This window comes from Eptatretus burgeri, chromosome 1, assembly GCF_056783735.1.
Source record: "Eptatretus burgeri isolate ZD-2024b chromosome 1, Ebu_testis_v1, whole genome shotgun sequence".
Classification (NCBI taxonomy): domain Eukaryota; kingdom Metazoa; phylum Chordata; class Myxini; order Myxiniformes; family Myxinidae; genus Eptatretus; species Eptatretus burgeri.
The window spans coordinates 147,030,112-147,055,505 of record NC_140961.1 but is presented as its reverse complement, the minus strand read 5'-3'; the positions used below and the strand labels follow the sequence as shown (position 1 = coordinate 147,055,505).

The 25,394-nt window shown below is 41.3% G+C and overlaps 1 protein-coding gene across 1 annotated transcript in view; it reads left to right on the top strand.

Annotated features, from left to right (window-relative positions):
* The first annotated feature begins 441 nt into the window (after positions 1-441).
* LOC147035711 (extracellular calcium-sensing receptor-like) overlaps positions 442-25,394 on the top strand; it is a 56,756-nt gene continuing 31,803 nt past the window's right edge. The window contains exons 1-2 of the mRNA XM_085869174.1: positions 442-859; positions 10,651-10,924. Coding sequence (XP_085725300.1) covers positions 630-859; positions 10,651-10,924 — 504 coding nt within the window. The 5' untranslated portion in view covers positions 442-629. The remainder of the gene's footprint in view (positions 860-10,650; positions 10,925-25,394) is intronic.

Below are 25,394 nucleotides of genomic sequence, written 5' to 3'. Positions count from 1 at the left end.
CATATCGGGCCCAATACATCTTTGAAATATCGTTCTTTATCCTTTTTGGCCCAATCTCTCAATGGTGATGAATCACTTAAAAAAAATTAAACAATTATCGCATTCAGATCTGGATTCAGATCTTCACCAAAATTGAATCAGTTCGGCAGTGTCACATACCCAACCTGCCCAATAAATTTCATCCGGATCTGCCCTAACTTTTTGAGATATCTGCACATAGACAAACAAATAAACAGACTGAGAGGAGAACCATCAATGGTGGAGGTAATCACATTAATTTTTTAAAATAATGTATGCACAATATTGATATCTGAATCATCGTCAAAGATTAATGATAACAAATCATCCCACAACATTGCATCTTTCTCACACAGGTAATTAGTCAAGAGAGTAAGGTGATTATTTCAATGTTTTGGTATTTTGGGATCTGCTAATTCAGGTGGTGATTGTTTAATTGATATTGAACATTGCCGAGATAAATAACAAGGCAATTCAATCGGGAGTTGAAACTCAGTTAAAAACAGCCAGTATAAAGGTTGGCACAGCTTTGGAGTCAAACATTTTACAATATTCATTGAAGAGAGAACATATTGTTATCTGAAAGTGACGTCTGTGTTCAACGGTTCAGTATGATTGTCTATGAAGGTACTTCATTCATCATACAATGTTTCATATTCGTGCTGTGTCTGTTTGTACCATTTGTGAACAGTAGGACGTGCATGCCTCGGACTCATGTTGAACGATATGGGATCGCACAACATGGAGATATCATGATTGGTGGACTTTTTCCAATTCATGGAACAATGGCAACACCTGAACATTCCTACAGAGAACCTCCTGGAGATGTTCAATGCTTACGGTAAGGTGTATTTTTTCTATTTAAAGTTTGAGTAAAGAAACCATTATTACTGACGGGTTATTTCCTTCACTGACATATCTCAAACACATTTTATCATGATTTGTAACACTTGGTTAATCACACGACATAAATTTCAATCGAGAGAATTTGGTCCCATCACACACACACACACACACACACACACACACACACACACACACACACACACACACACACACACACACACACACACACACACACACACACACACTGAAACATTAGTATTTTTTACCCACTTTTTTTTTTGCTACCATCAGTTTTCAAATAATTCTGATCAGTGTTTCACTAGGTAATAAATAATAAACCAACAAACCTACAAAACACATACAAACTCACACACACAGACCACAAACCGATACTTCACTAATTATATGAAGTATAATTTTGTTTATCTTTCAAGTTGTCAAAAATACAAGATGTGTTTCCATTTTAAATTAAATGGAACACAAAGGAGGGAAAGGCATCTGCAGGCATTATTTTGATTTAATATATTATACTAAAGGCCCAGTCACACCTTTACGTTTTAGCCAGCGATGGCAACATATTAAATTTTATGTAAAACGTTGGCTTACGTTGAACTTTTGATGTTTTTTTTTCAAAGATTCGGACGTATTCATAGCGACTTGGTCTTATGTATAACGCATTAGTAACGGACACAGAACGTTTCGTTGTGTTATAGATAACTTATACCAACGAATGCTGAACCTGTTGTTGGCCTACACAACCTATGCCCAACTATAGTCTAACTTAGGCATAGCGCGTTGCACGCAACGCCGACGATGTCGTGACGTAGCCTATTAAAAGGCTGACGCACAACGATTCGAATCATAACTGCCGTAGAAATGGAAGTGTCAACATCGCAGTCCCACCTTGTCGATCTTGCCAGCGTATGCCGACCTAAGAAAAATGTGTCTAAAACGTTGGGGCACGTCAAATACGGTATGAGTAAGTTTGGTACACATGAGTAGAATGCTAAAGTACGCTATCATACGTCGTAGTAAGTAGAGTACGTCAAGAAATTTTAAACATGTTCAAAATTTTACGACGGACTTGGCGTATGACACACGTTCCGCATGCGATGGGGATAAGTTGTACACACGATATGTGGACGCTTACACACGTCCACAAAGGCTACTTATAAGCTACTCATAAGTCGAAACACGTCGCGGTAATGTCTTTTTTACGCGAAACTTATTTCTAACTTATGTTTGACGTGCTTTGAACCAATTCTTTACGTAGTCCCAACACACATTGACGTATGTAGACGTATTCCAATGACGTCTTCCGGTCAACAAAAAAAATAAATGAACGTGTTTCTAACTTACAACTGCCATATAAAGACGTGTTCCCAGCGATTTTGGGAATTGGTATATAAAAATGGTGTTCATAAAAGGGGAACCCAACAGTGTTTTCCAGTCCTTTTTGAGTCGATGTCCATGTCAGCAGTAACAGTATCAGTATCAGTATCAGTATTAGTTTGTTCATGTTGGCAGTAGTAGGTGAGTGTGAGGGGGAGGGTGTGGGTTATGATGGATCCTCCTTTCGTCCGCGTGTCCACGGGTAGGAGACATCTTTGCACCATTGTTCGAAGTTCTTCGCGGATAATTTTTTATGGGGCTTTTTCAACAATGACCTATGGCTTGTTTTTACAATTTAGGTCTATTCATAACGGGTTGGACAAATGCACAATGAACTAATAATGTGCATAGAGCGCTTCGATAACTTATAGATATGGTATACCAACGAATAATTATCGTGTAGCTGACGTTCACAAACTATGCCCAACGATAGCCTAACTTATCCATATCGTGCGGCAGTTTATCTTTGCCGGTGACGTGGGGTTTGCTATTCATATGTTGCCACTCAACGATTTAAATGGCTGCATCTCCACTATTGAAAGTAGACGCTTGCGCTCAACAATTGGATTTTTTTTTTACACTAAACGACTTTTAAACGGTACCACTCAGCTATAATCATTGTTTACAATGAACGATTTAAATTGCTGTCACTCACCTTTGTTTTTTGACGCTGGCACTCGGAAATTTTAATCGTTTCTATTGAACGTGCTAAATTGCTCAAACTCCACTATTGAAAGTAGACGCTTGTGCTCAACAATTGGATTTTTTTTACACTCAACGACTTTTAAACGGTACCACTCAACTATTTTCATTGTTTACAATGAACGATTTAAAATGCTGTCACTCGCCTTTGTTTTTTGACGCTGGGGTCTGGAAATTTGAAGCGTTTCTTCTGAACGTGTTAAAACGCTCAAACTCGACTATTTTAAATAGACGCTGCCGATGGAAAATTGGAATCATAGCCAAGCTAGACATCGAAGTGTGAACATCCTCGTCATGCCGAAGAAAAGTTTGAAGAATGCTGCAAATAAGTGTCCTGGCCATGGCCGTGGACGCTGACGCAAGGACGATCCATTATACCGATGTCTTTCAGCCTATGAGTAACTTAAAAGTAACGTCTGTCGACGTGTGGCAACGATCGCGTAACGTGCCAACAACACGTTAATAATAGGTTAGACATAAGTTTCGGGTAAGCTAAACATTACCTCGGCGTGTCTCAACTTATGATTAACTTACAAGTAGCATGTGTTGACATCTGTCAATGATCGCAGACCGTGCATACAACTTGTGGCCAGCGTAGCAGAACGTGTGAGTCATACGCCGGCATACGTCGTGAAATTTCAAGCATGCAAAAATTTGAGGACAACCGAAAAGTACAACGTTTAAAGCCAGCGTACAACGACGTATGGCAGTGTTTTTCAGCGTGCTCTCAATGTTATCAAAACTTACCAATAACGTATTCAATGTGTGCCAGCGTTTTAGAAAAAAAATTCAAAAATCGGCATACGTTGGCTACAACGTCAAGGTGTTACTGGGCCTTAACCTTCTTTGGAACATGATTACGAGAGATTATCAGTAAGTCGGTGGAAAAACCAAGAATGAAAAGGAATATAAATTATTGTTAATTTTTGTTCATTATCATGGAGTACTGTTCCACTCCAAATATAGGGGTGACATGGGAAAAATGGCTGCACATTCAAATGTGTACACGATAATATATGAAAAACAACCACAGAGGAAAGTCATAAGCATTTAAAAGACGTAACTTTTATTTTTGAGCATTTTCTGAATGAACAAGACTTAAAAAGATGTCAGAATAATCGCTAAAGTACCACATTGGGATATCGAGAAAACGCTAATTTTTACATCTTATTATTATTATTATTCTTTCACTCCCAAAACAATGTAAAAGTGGAGACAGACCTACCTCAATAACTGTTGAAACCATCATGGTGTTTCCAACGCGAGGAAGTTACTTTGTTTCAGCTCGTGCACGCAACCCAAAATTAAAAATGTACACAATGTTCATCGTTTTATCAGGAAAGTATATCAAACGTAAATGTGGACTCAACAAAATCAGGCCAGGATTATGTGAAGGCGGAAAATGGACACTGGGCAGAACCATTCCAAAAGCGAAACGTATCCAAAACATCGCCAAAATCAACTGAAACGATTATTAAAACAATTTAATAACAATGATGGATTTAATCCATTCCAAAATGACAAAATATATATTACATTAAGCATGTTATTATTATTTTATTCATTGATAACCACATTGTTTTGCATGTATGGTAACCAACAAAGTGGACTGAACAAAATTGAGGAGAGGGGGGCAGAGTTGGGGTCAAACAATGTACCATAAGCCAAGTTGAATAACATTGATGGATTTAATCCATACCAAAAGAACAAAAATTACAAAACATTGAGCTTTTTTTACTTAAAATATTCTCGAAAGAAGAAAAGATAATATTTAAATATAAAAGCAGAGAGAGATTAAACCCCCCCATACCCCAAATAAAACGATTCAAGGTAGGAAAGACAACACATTACGATGCCACAATACGACACCACAATCCTTTTATGGATTACCAGCACGATATCTTTTGACATTTTACTTTTGTTGTGGATAGTTACTGATGAATAATGAAGAATGAAGAAGAGGAATAACAATGAAGAATGGCACTTCATTCTGATGCCACAATATAATACCACAATCCTCTTCTGGTTTAGCATCACTATATCTTTTTGATGTTCTTGTGAAAACATATTGATGTAGATACATATAGATACATACATACATACATATAGATATAGGTATTGATATGGCAACCCCTAACGAGAGCAACTGAAAGTAGAAGAATATATATATTTTTATATATATATATATATATATATATATATATATATATATATATATATATATATATATATATATATATATATATATATATATATATATATATATATATATATATATATATATATATATATATATATATCTATATATATATTTTTTTTTTTTTTTTTTCCACACACAGCAAAACCCCGCTATTCGGAACACTTCTGTGACTGGACGAAAATCCGTTCATATGCGGGGTGTTCACATTATCGGGGATTAGGGTATCAACCGACCATGAACGTATCATCTGTATTCGATAGATCACAAAAGTCGTTTAATCAATACATACACATCTAATAATACAGTAGTAATAATACAATTATTCAAATTATTTGCCACGGAAAGAAAGAAAATTGATAAGATCAAAAATGCAACGCAAAATTGACAGCACGAGAATCAAAATTTGAAATTTATACAATTACTTGTCTCTAAGCCAAGATGTTATAAAACTCTTTGGTTTCGATTTGGCATTCTCCAAGACATGAACTAGAACTGAATGTTCGATTCTTTCCAAAGGAGCGAGCAACTCTGCCCATCCTTGATTCAGAAAGAGAGTTTTAAGCCTTTGCACACAACTGAGTCCATCTTGTACCGTCACCTGCATGTCTTCCACTTCCTCTTCATCCCCATTCTCTTTGTCCACATTCTCTTCGTCATCGTCTTTCCGCATTAAATCGTTTTCCCAGTCGTCGTCCTCGCAGTCATGAACGCACACCGAATCGTCGCACCGAACGTATTCCTCGGGGGTTATGCCGTCGCATACACCAATCTCTGCACCACGCGAAAAGAGCTCACGCAGGCTGAGGTCATCGTCAGTGTCCCAGTCACTATCAGGTGACTCGGAAGGGAAGCCGCACTTGACGAAGCACTTGCTAATCGTCGTCGGCTGGACTTTATCCCATGCATTGCTGCTCCACTGAACAGCATGGAGAACGTTGATGCTCTTCAAGATTTCGTTTACGTTTGAAGCAGTATCGATCTTCGACAGCACGTGCCGGAGCAGCCGTTGTTTGAAAAGACGCTTCAGGTTGCTTATCATGCCTTGGTCAAGGGGCTGCAAGACCGACGTAACGTCTGGAGGCAGGAACTTTACGGTCATGTTTGTCAGCGTCACACCCATTGGATGAGACGGCGCATTGTCTAGGAAGAGAAGAATCCTCTGCCGTTGGTTTCGCATCTTCTTGTCCAGCACTTTCATCCATTCAACGAACAACGCCGAGGTCATCCATGCTCAATTGTTTGCTGTCCACGACACAGGGAGGGAATCGACTTTGATGTTACGAAAGCAACGTGGTTTCACTGCGTTGCCGATGGCGAATGGTTTAAGTTTCTCACCAGTCATACCAGCGCACAACAGCAGCGTTTTTCGATCCTTTGGTGACTTTATACCATGACAGGAGTCCCCTTTTCCCACCAGCGACCTTCTGGGTAGAGCGTGGAAGAAGAGGCCAGTCTCATCGGCATTAAAAATGGCTTGTGGCTTGAAACCGTCGCATAGCTGTGGCAGACGCGTTTTCCACTCCTCTACTGTCGTCTGATCAACGCCACCACTCTCGCCGCTAACTGCACGTGCCGAGATCTTGTTTCGAGCTTGAAATCGCGCAAGCCAGCCGTTGGATGCCTTGAAATCCACCTCACCAATGGCAGTTGCGATTTCTAAGGCCTTCGCTTTTACCATAGGTCCGCTGACAGGGATCCTCTTTGAACGAGCAACATGGAACTATGTGTGCACGCGTTTGTCAATGTCTACGAAACTGCCTCCTTTTCGTCGACTTCGCGAATATAGGGCCCGTCTTTGAATTGCTTCAATATCGACTCTTTACGACGTAAAATACCGTTCACTGCGGCCAGCGAAATTCTGAAATCAGCAGCATGTTTGCGTTGCGACTTGGATTCCGCTTCCTTTACCAGGCGGACTTTATCTTCCAACGGCAGATCGTGATGCGTTTTCGGCATTTTGGTGTATCGTACTGCGTGAACTTCAATAGCAAGTGAAGATTGATGGAAAGGGAGGTGCGCAGGGCCTTCTTGTGCCCCTCCCTCATGGGGAGGCCTCTGCTGATTGGACGAAATTGTAATTCTTGACGCTTATTGGTTGAGTAACATTGATTAATTTAGAAACAGGTTCTAATTAAGTCACTGTATCTCTTCACACCCCACTGCATTTTCTATCCACGCAATTGCGTCCAGTAAAACAAACTGCGCGATGGGTGGTAATTAAGGCCCAGTCACACCTTGACGTTTTAGCCAGCAATGGCAACTTATTAAAATGTATGTAAAACGCTGGCTTACGTTGAACTTTTGATGTTTTTTTTTTAAGATTCGGACGTATTCATAGCGACTTGGTCTTATGCATAACGCATTAGTAATGGACACAGAACGTTTCGTTGTGTTATAGATAACTTAAACCAACGAATGCTGAACCTGTTGTCGGCCTTCACAACCTATGCCCAACGATAGTCTAACTTAGGCATAGCGCGCTGCACGCATCGCCGACGATGACGTGGCGTAGCCTATTAAAAGGCTGCCGCACAACGATTCAAATCATAACCGCCGCAGAAATGGAAGTGTCAACATCGCTGTCACACTTTGGCTATCTTGCCAGCATTTGCCGACCTCTGTAAAGTGCGTCTAAAACGCTGGCGCACGTCGAATACGGTATGGGTAAGTTTGGTATGCGTGAATAGAACGCTAAAGTACGCTATCATATGTCGTATTAAGTGGAGTACGTCTTGTAATTTTAAACATGTTGAAAATTTTACGACGTACTTGGCGTATGACACATGCTCCGCATGCGAGGGGAACAAGTTGTACGCACGATATGCGATCATTGCCACACATCGACACACGTTACTTGAATGGTACTCATAAGTCGAAACACATCAAGGTAATGGTTAGCGTCAATGTTCCAGACTCCCGGATTTTTTTTATTCTGTATGACGATGTTCAGTGTTCAGTGTGGTTATGATTTAAATCATTGAGCGGCAGCCTATTAATTATATTATATTATAACCGCACTAGAAATCGAAGTGTCAAAATCACCATCATACCGAAGGAAGGAAGAAAAAAAAAATAAAATAAAACCAGGGAGTCTGTAACACTGATGCTAACCATTACCTTGATGTGTTTCGACTTATGACCACCTTACAAGTAACATGTGTCGATGTGTGTCAACAATCGCGTAACGTGAGTACAACACGTTACTCATAGGTTAGATATAAGTTTCCGGAACGCTAAACATTACCTCGACATGTATCGACTTATGAGTAACTTACAAGTAATGTGTGTCAACGTGTGTCAACGATAGCGTGACGTGCCTACAACTTATGGCCAGCATTATGCGGAACGTGTGAGTCATTCGCTGGCATAAGTCTTAAAATTTCAAGCATGGAAAATTTGAGGACAACCGAAAAGTACAACGTTTAAAGCCAGCGTACAACGACATCTGGCACTGTTTTTCAGCGTGCTCTCAATGTTATCAAAACTTACCCATAACGTATTCAACGTGTACCAGCATTTCAGACAAATTTTCCAAAAATCGGCATAACCTGGCTAAAACGTCAAGGTGTGACTGGGCCTTTAGCAACGGCGTTTGTTTGTATGACGTTTGCCATGCAGTCACGGCTGAACGTGGCCATGTTTTGCACTGATGCCTTCAAAGGTTGGAGTAGCGTTCACAGTGTGGGGTAAAAACTGGTTTGGGACTGGTAAAAAGCATGTTCATATGCAGGGTGTTCAGATTATCGGGGGCACTATGTACAGGATTTCCTACCTAAAAATTCGGGACTGGCCAAAAACGCGTTCATATGCGGGGTGTTCAGAAAGCGGGATTTTACTGTGTGTATATGTATATATATATATATATATATATATATATATATATATATATATATATATATATATATATATATATATATATATATATATATATATATATATATATATATATATATATACATACACACCGTATGATCATCCGTATGATCCGCATCGTGATTTGGCACATGTTTTACGCCGGATTCCCTTCCTGACGCAACCCTGGTCACCTCTTACGACACAGGGATATGATACACCTATTTTAACCGGGGTATACACCGGCCCAGTATACTGGTACTCATTTCGCCGACCTCGGAAGGATGACAGGCTGAGTCAACCCCCTGGTGTATTAATTCAGTGGCCCAACGGGGCTTGAACTCAGGAACTTTTGGATCCCAAGCCGCTGCCCTAACCACTGCGCCAACACCAGCCTCCATATATATATATATATATATATATATATATATATATATATATATATATATATATATATATATATATATATATATATGTATATATATGTATATATATGTATATATATGTATATATATGTATATATATGTATATATATGTATATATATGTATATATATATATATATATATATATATATATGTATATATATATATATATATATATATATATATATATATATATATATATATATATATATATATATATATATATATATATATATATATATATATATATATATATATGTATATATATATATATATATATATATATATATATATATATGTATATATATATATATATATATATATATATATATATATGTATATATATATATATATATATATATATATATATATATATATATATATATATATATATATGTATATATATATATATATGTATATATATATATATATATATATATATATATATATATATATATATATATATATATATATATATATATATATATATATATATATATATATATATATATATATATATATATATATATATATATATATATGTATATATATATATATATATATATATATATATATATATATATATATATATATATGTATATATATGTATATATATATATATATATATATATACATATATATATATATATATATATATATATATATATATATATATATATACATATATATATATATATATATATATATATATATATATATATATATATATACATATATATATATATATATATATATACATATATATATATATATATATATATATATATATATATATATATATATATATATATATATATATATATATATATATATATATATATATATATATATACATATATATTCTATATAAAAAAGTTGAAAGTGTGTCTGTCTGTGTGTGTGTTTGTCTGTGAACTCTGCGCGCGAAAAGTACTGGACTGATCCTCACCAAACTTCACATGCTGACATAACATGTACCCGGGAGTGTCTCGATGTAAAATAATTGTATTCCGACTTCCGGTTTCCGAATTATGACGTCATCAGCTGATTTTGTAACGTTAATTTTTCAAGTTCAAGAGGATTGTTGTCCTCACTTCTGACCAACAACGATAGACCTGAAACAAAACAAAATTACAATTCTAAATTTGTGTTTGCAGCTTGATCGGCTTGAGGAGCACTGCGTAGGAAACCTCATTTTATTTGGCTTTTTATTTTAGGTTTTATCAATGGGGATTTCAATGGGCCATGTGCATGATCTTTGCAATAAATGAAATCAATAAAAGTCAAATGTTACTTTCCAACATCACTCTTGGTTACGTCATCCATGACAATTGTTTCCGAATGCAAAAATCAATTGAAAATTCACTAAACTACATCGAGCCAATTTCAGAAAATGTGGATCCTTGTTTTTACCAAGTCGTGGTGACTGCGTTGAGCTCTTCACAAACAGTGGCGATTGATCATCTGTTGGAGATTTTTCACACACCGCAGGTACTTTTTTTTGCATCCACTGCCAAGGCTCGTATAAAAGCTAACACACAAAAAATGTACACCAAGGGGAGCAGGAGACAAGAAGGACAGGAGAGGGATGCAAACAACCATGGAGAACAGAGATATGAGAAAAAAAACAGATTTATGGAAGTGAGAGGGATGGGGCAGGGTGCACGGGCTAAACAAGATAAACACTACAGGGACTTTCCAGAAGGAAAGCAGTGAATGTGAAGGAGGTGGGTTTGGTGTTGATTAGCTGGGGTGGAAAAGATCATGGTTTTGGATGGGGGAAGAAAAGAGATGGTGGTGATAAGCTGTTTTGAAGATAAGAGATAAGCTGTTTTGAAGACATGCAGGGAAGAGTGGGATTGAAGAGAGTGTGGGAGTTTGTTCCAAAGGCGGGGAAAAAGAGGAATGAGAGAGTGAAGATGAGCAGTGATTCTTGGTTTTGGTAGTTTTACGGGAAGTGGGTTGCGGCAGACCTAAGGCGCCCTGCGGAAATATGGGGGAAACAGATAGTAGACAAAGCAGGTTGGGGTGAGGCTGGAGTGGAGACAGGACAAGAAGGAAAAGACAACCGACTTGCCTGTAGTGAGAGAGTGAGAGACCCAAATATTCAGCCTCATCGCGGGAGATACCAGTAATCCTAAATGCCGTGGTTTCCACATAATGAGGCACACAATGGTGAAGCAGGAGCACCACTCCAGACAAGAGAGCAGTACTCCATCGGGCTGTGGATGAATGCTTTGCCTGTGGTCAGGAGCTCAGTTGTGCCAAGGAATGACTTTTCATGCCGGAGGATGCTCAGTCAGCGACTGGGTTTGGAGGCCAGCTTGGAAATGTGGCTTTCCCAGGAAAGATGATGGCAAATCGCGAGATCCAGAAGCTTGAATGAAAGGACTTTTTCAAGAGGATTGTTGAGAAATTAGATGGTATGGGGGGAGTGGTTTCAGATGGTCCTTTTGGAGAGATACAGTGAGATTGTGAGATTTGTCAGGCTTGAAAGACATGTTCCACGTGTTGGACTGGCTTTTTTATCCAGGTATGCAGAGAATGAAGAGTGAGAATCATTTCTGACAATCATCTTCAGACCAATACAATATTATTATTTACATTTGCAAATAATACCCCAAGACATTGTAATTGAACAACAAATTAATAATAATTAGCATATTTCTGTATCCTGTTGTGAATAGTTTGAATGAAGCAGTTACATTAAATTGGAATTTGTTTGATCACTTTGGAAAAAAAAACAAGAGTCCTTATTGAATCTTTTGTCACCATGTACGTTGCACAAAGTGACATTGAGCAATAGGTTCACTCTGTCTGTCAGTTATTTTGTCAGTTTTTTACAACAGATATCAGTCTTTGATCGAATAACAACTTAAAATCAATTGAATTTTATATTTTGAAGATTGTATTACACATATCAGAACATCAATCGGAATTTAAACGTGGAGTTTAGCAATCATTTGGCTCTGAATTGTAAAAATGTATGGAATCTCTTCCTTGATGCACACATTGTTTAGGTAATTGTTTTCGTGTGTCTTCCTCTCTGGCAGTCAAATAAATTTGAAAATAATTCCAACAGGAAACATACTATTTTGGGATGTCAGAAAGGACACAAACAAAAGGCATGAAAAATTAATTCAATGTGTGAAATAAGGTGGTGTAAAAGATGGTGCATTGACGATGGTAAATCTCCAATTTACTGGTTTGTTTAAGTTTTTATGCCTCCGCTGATGAAGTCACTGGAGGCATTACGTTTTTGGGTTATCCGTCCATCCAAACTTACGCATGTACATACATACAACCCAAAAACATCATATCCGTACTTTTGTGCATGCTAATTTTCTGTTTTCTCTGCAACGACCTATCAGATTGACACAAAATTTTCACCATAGGTGTAACTGCTCATGTCAGAATGATAATTACGATGTCATAGGGCATGTGGTGTGGCAGCCATGTTGGGAAACAGGAAAAACTTTGGACCTCTGTGTCTCCAAAACCACTCAGTGGAATAAAATTGAGACTTGGCACATGTGAAGTACTCCCCATCTGAAACAAGTGTGATTTATTTTTATGATGTCATAGGTGGCTTCCTCATGATGTCATAAATGCATATGTTGAATGCTTTATCCACTCAGTTTGAACAATTTTTAGGGTCATCTCAATCTACATTATGTAAGGGAAAAATCTTGATGATGTCATCAGTCAAGTAGTTTGGCAGCCATATTGTTTTTAACATAAAAACCTTCAAAAATCTTTTTCTCTGAAACGGCTGACCAGATCGAGCCGAAGATTTAGAGGTATGTTCGCCTGTCCATGTTGAACGAAATATTTTCCACCCGACATCCTCTGTCACATAGTTTGGCAGCTATGATTTTTTGAATAATAAACGTTTAAAAATCTCTTTCTCCAGGACAGCTTGATAGATCGAGCGGAAACTTCACTCAAATGTTCCCCAAGCCTTGAGGATACGTTGGTGTTCATGAATAATGAAAAGGTTACATGGTCTGGCAGCCATATTGGATTGAACGAAAATCTTTAAAAATATTATTTCTCTTGAATCGTTTCATTATCCATGTGAGACACCACAATTATGATATCATAGTCATGGGGAATAAAAGTTTAAAATTTTCAACCTGATCAGACACATGGTCTGGCAGCCAGAATTATTTAATAATTTGAATCTGGGTTCAGGGATTTAAATCAAGCTTGGTGAAAGTTTGTACAATGATGTAATAATGTGGGAAGAGCATATCTGGCGATGTTGTTATGTCGAAGAATGCCCTTCTAGTTTTTGAGTGCCTTCAAAACCTTTATTTTATTTCATTTTCATGATATGCTTGAACACTGTAAAGAACAAATCGCCTTGCATGCACTTCCAGCAACCTTCAATTCAGCAGTACTCGGATAAAATACTATGATGGTTTATGCCATCTTGACCATGTAAATTTGCCACTCACACTCTCACCATTTGGGAATATCGACATTCAGCGAAATTGTGGGCCTATGCTTAAAAATATAGATTGTGCTCAGAAACGTAAAATAGGGGTTAAAATAACCTTTCCATGTCCTTTCATCAAGACTCCGTGCGTGAAAATGTTTTTGCTACTCTCGAGTTGTTTTTTCATTCAGATTCCGTGCTCTTTATTTAATTTGAACACATATTCTAAAAACGTCAGATAATTTATTCTTTGTGTTTGTTTGTTGCTGATATTAATTTAAAGCTGAGGCTTAGTTAAAACTCACCACACAAATGCTCTCCACCCAATCCCTCCCCACCCCCCACCCCCCCCAACACACACACACACACACACACACACACACACACACACACACACACACACACACACACACACACACACACACACACCTTCGCTGTAAATCCGAACCTTGCATCTCTTCTTCCTTCCCCATGATCTTTATTACTTTTATTAACCCTTCCTATGAATCCTATCCCCTCCTCCTCCTTTTACTTTTGTTGTCAGTGTTTCCTCCCTTCCTCTCTCACTTATTTTCCTCATCGTATATTCCCTTCATGTGTATACCAAATTGCTGTGCCATATACTCTCTCCCTATAATTTCAACAATGCACTTCTTTGTACCTCACACCTTCAGAGAGAGAGAGAGAGAGAGAGAGAGAGAGAGAGAGAGAGAGAGAGAGAGAGAGAGAGAGAGAGAGAGAGAGAGAGAGAGAGAGAGAGAAAAGTACATAGCTTTCCAAACATTTGGCATCCCCCCAACTCTCCAAACTCTCTGCCAAGGTATCCAAGGCCACCTCCACTCTTGAGTTATGGTACTGACTTGGCCCAAGGGTGGCTCTCAATATCATTCACTCATTTCCTCTCTCTGTTAAAGCCAGAGTGCCCATGAAGTGTACTGGTCCCCAATACATTCTTTGTCTTCATCAATGATCTCTATGACTCCGAAAAATCGTCTTTATCTCTTTGCTCCATCCTCTGCCATAACATCCCTGACATTCAGTGAGGCAGGCAGCAGCCTCTTTCTTCTCTGTAGACCTTAAGATAAATCATGAGCTGGTCAAGCACTTGGAATATGTCTTTCAATTCTGAAGAATCTCACACTCTCACTGTATCTGAAAGTACCATCTGACAAAATCTCCCACCTGCTTTATGAAAAATCCTCTTGAGAAGTCCAGTCATTCAAACATTTGTGCCTCACAACCAGGTATGATCTTTCTTGGGCAAACCACATGTATACAGTAGGTTGGCCTCCAAAGCCGGGGGCCGAGTGGGCATCCTCCATTGTACAAAGTCCAGTCATTCGACTTCCGGTTCCGGTTTTGGAGCAGCGAGAGGTCTCCATCGGGGCTCCCTGCTGACGTTCTCAAAGTTAAGTTTCCGGTTGTTATTTGTCCCGTTTTAACTGTTTAATTTTCTCACCTACATGTTACTGTGTGTTCCTAGTTCGGTTTTGTTTCAAAAATCGTGCTATTTTGTGAGTATTTTTGTCGTTCTTACCTGGTGCTTGAGGCCGAAGCCTAGGCTTGAGGCCTACTGGTTCCACTCGGTGTTCGATCGTTTTTTTTTTTTGTTTGTTTGTTTTTTCTCCCCATAACCTTCAATTTCTATCCTTCCCATCACCTTCAATTTTGATCCTCCCCACTTTCCAAACATCCCCCATTCTCCCAACTAATCTCTTTCTTATCTCATAAAAAAATTAAAAATAACCAACAACAACAACTACAACAACAACTACAACAACAACAACAACAACAACAACAACAACAACAACAACAACAACAACAACAACAACAACAACAACAACAACAACAACACGCTCACCTTCTCCCGATTCTGCTTCTTTTTATTCCTCTAAACTTCCTCCTCGTCTTCTTCCTCGATTTTTTTTTTTACACTTCCATGACCTAATCTGTTGAACTCTCTCATACATTATTATTAACAACAACAACAATATATATATATATATATATATATATATATATATATATATATATATATATATATATATATATATATATATATACATATACCCAACAACAACAACAACACGCTCACCTTCTCCCGATTCTGCTTCTTCTTCTTCCTCTTAACTTCTTCTCGTCTTCTTCCTCGATTTTTTTTTACACTTCCATGACCTAATCTGTTGAACTCTCTCATACATTATTTTTAACAACAAAAACGATCTTATAATGCTTCATCTTCGTCTCTCACACATGTGGTACTCTTTACTGTTTCACAATGCATAGCACTACTCTTCTGCTATTTTAACAGACTGCTCTCATTTCGACCTCTCCTTCATTCCTTGCCTAAAAAAATCCAACTATTACAGCGCTTCTTCTCTCCATGCTCTGAATTCGCCTTCATTGCATCCATCAAGAATTGTGTTAAATCGCATCTCTGACCTAAAACTTTTAAAAACCAGAGTTTGCCATGGATGCTCGCTTTCCATCAACCATTCTTTTTTTCCAACTTCAGTGCCAACTCACCCCCTCACCCCTCACTCTCACTCTCAAAGCAACCATCCCACTCTTCTCCCTCCAATCCTCCCTCTCACCTCTCACAAAAATTCCCCCCTCACCTTTCTCCCATCTTTCATCCCCCTCACTCTTCCTTCTCAAAGTTGCCCCCCCTCTCATCCACCAACTTGCCTCCCTCCACTGCCCTTTCGCCTCCATCTCTTCACTCCACCTCCTCAAATCCTCAACTTCCTTATTCCTTGTCTCTTGTCCCCCCTCTCCCCCAGCACCACAGAGCCTTTTCTCCTCCTCATTTGGCCCCCTCCCCTCGCTATTCTGCAATACCCCACACTCCTTCAGCAACCCTCCTTACCTGCCCCCCTCATCCCTTGTCCTACCCTCCCCCTCCCCCTCCACCTCCTGCACCCAAAGCCTCCTCCCCTACCTCTTCATTAAAAGTGTGGACCTCAAATATCTGGGGCCTTCGCTCAAACCTTTCAGATCTTTCCATACAGGTTGCCACTGACAAACCAGACATTATCTGCCTAACAGAAACTTTCCTCTCCCAAGACGTGTCTGACTCCCAAGTATCTCTCCCTGGTTACTCCCTCTTACGATATGACAGAACTGAGCCTCGTCCTGGTGGAGGTGTTGCTCTCTTCATCAAAGACTCTATTCCTCACTCTCCATGCACTGCTCTCACTCCACCACACCCCCAGGAATACCTCTGGCTTCAGCTTCCCTCCACTCCCACCTCATGTTTATATGTGAACTGTACCGTCCACCGAACAGTGATGACTCCATCTACACCTCACTATCCGAAAACATGGACCATCTTCTATCTTCTCATCCAAACTCTTTCTTCCTCTTATGTGGTGACTTCAATTGTCATCACGCCAGTTGGCTAGGTGTGGGTACCTCTCTCACCTGCCATGGCACCTCAGCAAAAGCTTTCTGCGACTCATTGGGACTGACTCAATCGGTCAACTTCCCGACCCGGATCTCAACCAATGGTACTCCATCTCTTCTGGATCTGATTTTGACAAATTTCCCTGACAATATCTGCTGTTCTTCCTTCGCTCCAATTGGTTCTTCTGACCATGTCCTTGTCAAAGTCGACATCTCTCTGGCTGTTATCAGAGAACCACCTCGCCGCCGTCGAGTCTGGCATTTCACTCAAGCCGACTGGCAGGGTCTCCGAGCAGTCATCAAACTTACAGACTGGTCTCCTATCACTACTTTCTCAAACATCAACTCATCCTGGGAATTCTTTCAAAGAAACTTGCTCTCCCTCATGCACAGATTTATCCCCTCTCGTGTTCAGTTGTCTTACCCTTCCTCCTGCCCTTGGTTTACTGAAGCTTGTGGCGAGGCAGTTGTCCTGAAACAACTTGCCTTTGCCTCATGGAAAGTAAACCTAACTGAGGGCAATCTCAGTTCTTTCCACAAAGCTCGGAACAAGTGTGTATCTACCCTCAGGAGAGCCAGAAAACAACATCTTTCTCATCTCAAGTCTGAACTCTCAAACGTCTCTCCCTCCTCAAAATCCTGGTGGCATTTAATCAAATCTGTTTCTGGTCTATGTTCCCCCTCCATCCCCTCCCTTACCTCAAATGCCCGCACTGCTGATTCCACATGTGATAAAGCTGAATGTCTAAACTCGGTGTTTGCAGCTAAATCTTGTGTCCTAAACCAATCACTATCTCTACCCACTTTACCCAGTCGCACCCAACTGTCCGTGGACTCTGTGTCCTTTTCTCCTGACAAGGTGGAGAGCTTGCTTTCAAACCTCGAGTCAGATTCTGCAACCGGTCCAGACGGCATCAGCCCACGTGTCCTCAAAGCCTGCTCTTCTGCTCTCGCTCACCCTCTCTCTGTTATATTCACCCTCTCATTTGCCCAAGGTCATCTGCCATCTGCTTGGAAATCTGCTAACATCACTGCCCTGCATAAAAAATGTGCAAAAACAGATTCCTGTAACTACAGACCAATCAGCCTTCTCCCAATCATCAGCAAGGTGATGGAATCCATCATCGCTTCAGACATGAAATCCTTCCTCTTCTCCAATGGCTTGATTTCCAATCATCAATTTGGGTTCAGACCAGGTCACTCTACCCTGGATATACTGCTTCTGCTCTCCCATCAATGGATGGAGGTCCTCAATGCCAGACAGGAAATCCGAGCCGTATCCCTGGACATATCACGTGCTTTTCACACAGTCTGGCACCCTGCCCTACTCACCAAACTCTCTTCCCATGGTATACAAGGCCATCTCCACTCATGGCTCGCAGACTTCCTCTCCTGTCGCAGTCAACGTGTGGCCCTAAATGGAGTTCTTTCATCCCCTCTTCCTGTGCAGGCTGGAGTTCCTAAAGGTAGCGTTCTGGGCCCTGTTCTTTTTCTGGTTTTCATCAATGATCTCTCGGACTCTCTGGAAAATCCTCTATTTCTCTTTGCCGATGACTCCACCCTCTGCCGTACCATCTGTCATCCCTCAGACCGACAAGCAGCAGCTTCTTCGCTCACTGCAGATCTGGATAAAATCACAAACTGGTCCAACACGTGGAACATGTCTTTCAATCCAGACAAATCTCACACTCTCACTCTGTCTCTTCGAAAGGACCGTTTACAACCCCCCCCCCATCCACTTTCTCAACAATCCTCTGGAAGAAGTCTTTTCTTTCAAGCTTCTAGGTCTCACTATCTGCCATGACCTTTCCTGGGAAAGTCACATTTCCAACCTCGCCTCAAAAGCCAGTCGCCGACTGGGAATCCTCCATCCTGCAAAGTCCTTCCTCAGCCCTCTTGAGCTCCTGACCACTTCCAAAGCTTTTGTCCGTAGCCTGATGGAGTACTGCTCTCCCCTCTGGGCTGGTGCTCCTGCCTCCCACCTTTCTCGGCTTCACGCTGTCAAAACCAGGGCATTTAAGATCATCGGCATCTCCCGCATTGAAGCTGAGTCTTTGGGCCTCTCACTCAATCACCGCAGGTTGGTCAGTGGTCTTTCTGTCTTCTACCGACTCCTCTCCAGCCTTGCTCCCCCTGCTCTCTCTGCGATTTGTCCCCACCACATTTCCACAGGGCGCTCAAGGTCCGCCAACAACCCCCTTCTGGTAAAACCACCAAACTCACGAATCACTGCTCATCTTCACTCTTTCATTCCTCTTTTTTCCCGCCTTTGGAATAAACTTCCTCACTCTATTCTTTCCCATTCTTCCCTCCAGGCTTTCAAAACAGCTGTTCACCACCACCTCTTATCTTCCCCCATCCAAATCCTCGATCTTTTCTACCCCCGATAATCCACCCAAGCCCACTTCCTTCAATTCTCCTGCTTTCCTTCCCGAAAGTCCCTGAAATGTCCATCTTCTCTTCGCCATGTTCCCCGTCCCATCCCCATCCCTCTCCCTTCCACAGTTCACCTAATGTGTCTGTTCCCCACTGTTTTGTCCCTTCCACTCCCGCCCCTCCTGTCTCATGCCTCCTTGCTGTGAGTTGTGTGTTAGCTCTCATACGAGCCTCGACCAAGGTATACAAAAAAAAAAAAGTCTTTTCTTGGTAAATCAAAACTTTTATCAACCTCAAAGACCTGCATCTGCAGCTTCATGGAGTATGCTTTCCCTTTTATGGTATGATAGCTCTGACAACGCAGCCAGTTTGGTGGTCTCTCTCTGTTCTACAAACTCCTTTCTGTTTGTGCACCTCTGCACTTCCTGTGCTCTGTTTACCACCCCCTCCCCAACCCAAGGTTTCCAAAGTGCATACGTGGTCTACCAATAACCCCATTCTGGTGAAACTCACAAAATCCAGAATCACTGCTCACCTCCACCAATTTTTTTCTCTCTTTTTCGTCCTGTGGCACCAACATCCTCAGTCTGTCCAGTCTCATTCTTCTTTCCAGCACTTCAACACGACTGTCTATCACCATCTTGTATCATCCTCCATCCACAACAATGATATTTTCTGCACCCATTAACCCTCCCCAAGCCCATCTATTTTTAAGTTTCCAGTTTTCACTTCTGCTAGTTTGTGGCTGTATACATCTTGTTCACCCCTTGTCTTCCCCAAGCCCTCATTCTTCCCGACATTCCCATAGTTATCTTTGTTTCCCTCTATTTTGCCTCTCAACCCTGCTGTTGGTGTGTTTCCCCCCTTTTATCTCCTGTTCCTTTTGTTCTGTAATGTCCTGATCGATTGTATGTTCTCGCTCCTCTGTGAGCCTTGACATGTTATGGAAAAGAAATTTTGCCATGTGGAGGTTCGGCATCAAACAACTATATTAATTCTTGGGTTGTCAACACAAAGCTGTGAGGTGCCTCTAAAGGAGATGGAGCTTTTTAGAGCGCATTTACAAAATGTATCAACCACATTAGTTATTCCAGACATTCAATAATGTAAAACACTTAAAAATGAAATTTTCATAATTACCAAATTTCTGTTTCCATGGCAGCTGTTGTATGGTTGGATTTTGCAAGTATCATGCAATGCATGACATCTTTCTTATCTGTCTCTTTGTCTGTATGCATGTCAATTGCATGCAGGACTCATTTTTATTCTGAGGTTCAGAAAATATAACCAGCTGGTCGAGTTATTCAAAATCTCGAAGTCTGTTGTTTTTGAGGTCAACAGAACTAAATGTCAGCGTCACATAAATCGTCAATTTTCATCCGTTCACTTGATCTGTTCACTGACCTATCATGGAGTTCACTCTCATAGAGTGTGGTAATCCATATATATATATATATATATATATATATATATATATATATATATATATATATATATATATATATATATATATATATATATATATATAAATATATAGTAGACTAGGCGTAAGTCGTCACCATCTGGACTGAGAAAAGAGTGACGACTTAGAAATGTGACGACTTACGCATATGCGAACATTCATGATGACTGTGGGGTGAAGGATGAAGTCGCGCGTGGCCTGCACACGTATGTGTGAGAGCCGGCTATTGTACCAAAAGGAAAATACAATCCTCGGGGCATAGGTGGGGGTTCATTGGTGAGTTGGAATGTGATCAAGCAAAGATGGAATTCATGAATCAGTTTATCAAAAGTAAAGATAATGAACAACTGTAAGACAACAACTTCGCCTGCTTATCACCATGATGGGATGGACCAACGAACCCCAGAGACTTTTCTGGCAGCATCTGCCAGAAAAGCCCAGTCTCATCGGCATTGTACATGTCCCGAGGCTGATACCTTTCCAAGATGTCTTTCAATTTGACATCCTCCCAGTCGTGCACCACTGCCGAATCCACGCTGCTTGATTCGCGCACTTCTTGACCTTGCCGATTCCCCACCTCACTTTGAATCTGTCTATCCAGTGCATCGGCAAGGTATCGGCATCATCATGCCCGAGGTCTGCAGCGAATTTAGGTGCCTTCAGCAGCAACATTTCACCGTCCAACCGAATATTGGCTGAGCCGACATTTGCCGAAAGCAGATGATGAGCGAGTCATCGACATCTTCAAAGGACACACATCTCACGGATTGCACACTTCGCACCGGCCTCGCGATCTTCTCCACTTGCCCAAACATCGTGCCCTTATTCTTCAAGATATCGTTCAATGTCTGCCGTTTGATGTCCAACTTCTCAGCTATGGCTGTTTGCTTCATCAGTGGGTTTGCCTCGCAAAACTGGATAATGTCGTATTTTTCTTGGTAGGTTTTAGTTGTAAGCTTAAGCTTAGTCGCCATTGTCCTGCCTGCAGTGCGATCAACGTGTGTACACAGTTATAAATAGCCTATCGCTGGCGGTGTAAATGAATGAGCGAGCATCATGATTCCATGAAATCGGGATTCTCACGAGGCAGCAGTTCCATGTGACGAGTTAGGAGTGGTAATTTACTTGAGTTTCCATTAAGTGGGAACAGACAACATCTGACAACTTCGATGAAGTGACGACTTAGAGATGATGACTTACAGAGGGATGACCCTTTATTCATAGGGACTTAACATGAGATAAATTCGGGACTTTTTGACGCTGCCGACTAAGGTGAAGTGACGAGTTACACGCTGCCGACTTATGCCTAGTCTACTGTATATATATATATATATATATATATATATATATATATATATATATATATATATATATATATATATATATATATATATATATATATATATATATATATATATATATATATATATATATATATATATATATATATATATATATCAGGTCAAGTATGGGAGCATGTGCCAGAACAGCGCGTCGCTGCGTCCACTTTCCGCCGGTACTCCAGGGGCCTCCGTCTGGCCATCCCCCAGGCAGTGCCAGGCACATCCCCATCTCCTTGAGATGATGGTCAACCTGCTGCAACCATGAGGCACGTGGTCGGCCCACTGGCCTCCTCCACTCATGAGACTCCCTTGATAAGAGAATCTGGTGAGCAGGATCAGCATCAGGAAAACGAGCCACATGTCCATACAGCAGCAACTGATGCTCACGAACTATGCAGGTAACAAATCTCATCCGAGTCTCTCTCAGCAACCGCTCATTGGACACAAAATCCGACCAGCGATAGCCAAGGATTCTCCGAAGAGAACTGGTACCAAAGGGATTAAGTCTCCCTCTCAGATCCTTGGTCAGAGTCCAAGTCTCGCACCCATAGAGCAAGACTGGAAGTACCAAGGACCTGAAGACTCGGACTTTCGTCCTCCCGCACAGGTACCGGCAGCGCCACACCCCATGATCCAGTGAATCCATGACTCCCCAGGCCCGACCCAGACGTCTATTGACCTCTGACTCGCAGCCAGCAGAGACATGAATATCACTGCCAAGGTAAGTGAATCTCTCCACGACCTCAACATCCTCACCACAAACAGACACAGACAGGACAGCAGCATCCAAGATGTCACCGAAAGCCTGGATCTTAATTTTGACCCAAGAAACCCGTAATCCCAACGGCTCCGACTCCTCATTCAGCACCTCGAGGGCCCCCAAGAGGATGTCTAAAGTCTCCGCAAAGATGATTGCATCATCTGCAAAATCAAGGTCCGAGATCTTGACATTGCCAAACGATGCACCGCAACTTGATCTCTCCGACATCCTCCCTAAAATCCAGTCCATACAAGTGCTGAAAAGTGTTGGGGCAAGTACACATCCCTGGCGAACTCCAGTAACAACTGGAAATAAGTCAGAGATGGTACAACCACACTTCACAGCACTCTCAGTACCAGAGTAGAGTTCAGACATCAGATCGATCAGTTTTGGTGGCACCCCACGAAGACCAAGAATCCTCCAGAGGACATCCCAATTCACTGAATTGAACACTTTACAAAGATCAACATAGGCTGCAAGCAGCCCCTGCAGAAACTCTCGTCTGCGTTCGGTGAGGACACGAAGTGCAAGGATACGGTCAATCGTTGACCTCTTTGGTGTAAAGCCTGACTGCTCTGGACGCTGGTGCTCAAGCAGATGGTGGCGAACCCTATCAAGAATTATCCGAGCAAAGACCTTGCCCGGCACTGAGAGCAGCGTCACCCCTCGGTAATTGATGCAGTCTTGGCGATCACCCTTCCCTTTCCAGAGAGGGACAACAAGGCCCCTCTTCCAGTCAGTTGGGATGATGCCTGTGTTCCAGGCAGAGCACAAAACTGCATGCAACGACACGAGTGCAGCATTTCCACCAGCCTTGAGAAGTTCAGCATGGATGCCACAGATCCCTGGAGCTTTTGCCCATTTCAACTGGTTCACCGCAGCCCATGTTTCCACAAGCGAAGGTGGACCACAGTTGATTTGAGGGTCAGCAACAGGGATTGTAACACCGTTGACGTCCAAATCGACAGCTGGGGGATCAGCCTGGTACAACCGCTAAAAGTAACCGGCCCAGCGGGCCTTCACTTCAGACTCCTCTGTCAAGAGCCTACCACTCTCTGCTCGAACTGCAGTGCTCCGAGGGATGGGCTTGGATGAACGTAATGCGCAAATTCCCCTGTAAGCGGGACGAGAATCACCTGTCCACAGGTGATGCTCTACCCCTTCACAGATTCCTCGCACATAGGCCTCCTTGTCCGCCCTCAGTGCATGTACAGTTGTACGCCTCAGCTCCCTGAACAGCTCAGCTCTGCCATTCAGCCTGGCCCTGCAACTCTGGTCAATGGTATCCAGTGTCCCTTGAGAGACAAAATTCTTATTTGCCCTGCGGTGAGCTCAAAGGCATCCACCGGCAACATCAAGGACGGTGGTCTTGAAGGCGCTCCACAACTCTTCAGGACCCCCCAAAGCACCCAGACCCCCAAAGTGTCCACTCAGCCTGTTCGCAAACTCCTCAGCTACTCTCTCATCCCTGAGCTTGGCAACATCCAGCCGAGGCTGGGATGGTACCATTCTCCAGGATTTAAGGTGCAGCTTTAGAGTTGCTACAACAAGCCTGTGGTCAGTATTGAGGAACTGAGCACTCCGGTAGACCCTGCAGTTCTGGATCATCCTCCAACGACCGTCATTGAGGACATGGTCAATCTCCTTTACCACACCGCCAGCGTTGGAATACCAAGTCCAGCGATGAGCTTGTGGGCGCTTAAACCATGAACCAGCCACCCTAAGTCCATGACTTCTTGCAAAGTCAAGGAACTTAGAACTATTCTGGTTCATAGTTCCTGACCCATGGGGACCAACACACACCTCATAACCATCCCTATCAGTTCCAGTCGATGCATTGAAATCCCCCAAGACTAGAAGTGTATCTCGTCTGGGGCACTGATCAACCACAGACTCGAGTGTGGCGTCGAATGCATCCTTCACGGTGAGATCACTCGTCTCAGTCGGAGCATAAACAGAGACCAGGGAAATGACACCTAAGGAGTGACGAATCCTTAATCTCATAATACGCTCGTTGACTGGTTTTACCTCAATTATCATTGGGGTCAGCTTATTGGACACAGCTACAGCAACTCCTTGGGTATGGTAACCATCAGAGCGACCAGACCAATAGTAGGTGTAACCACCCACCATTATTATATATATATATATATATATATATATATATATATATA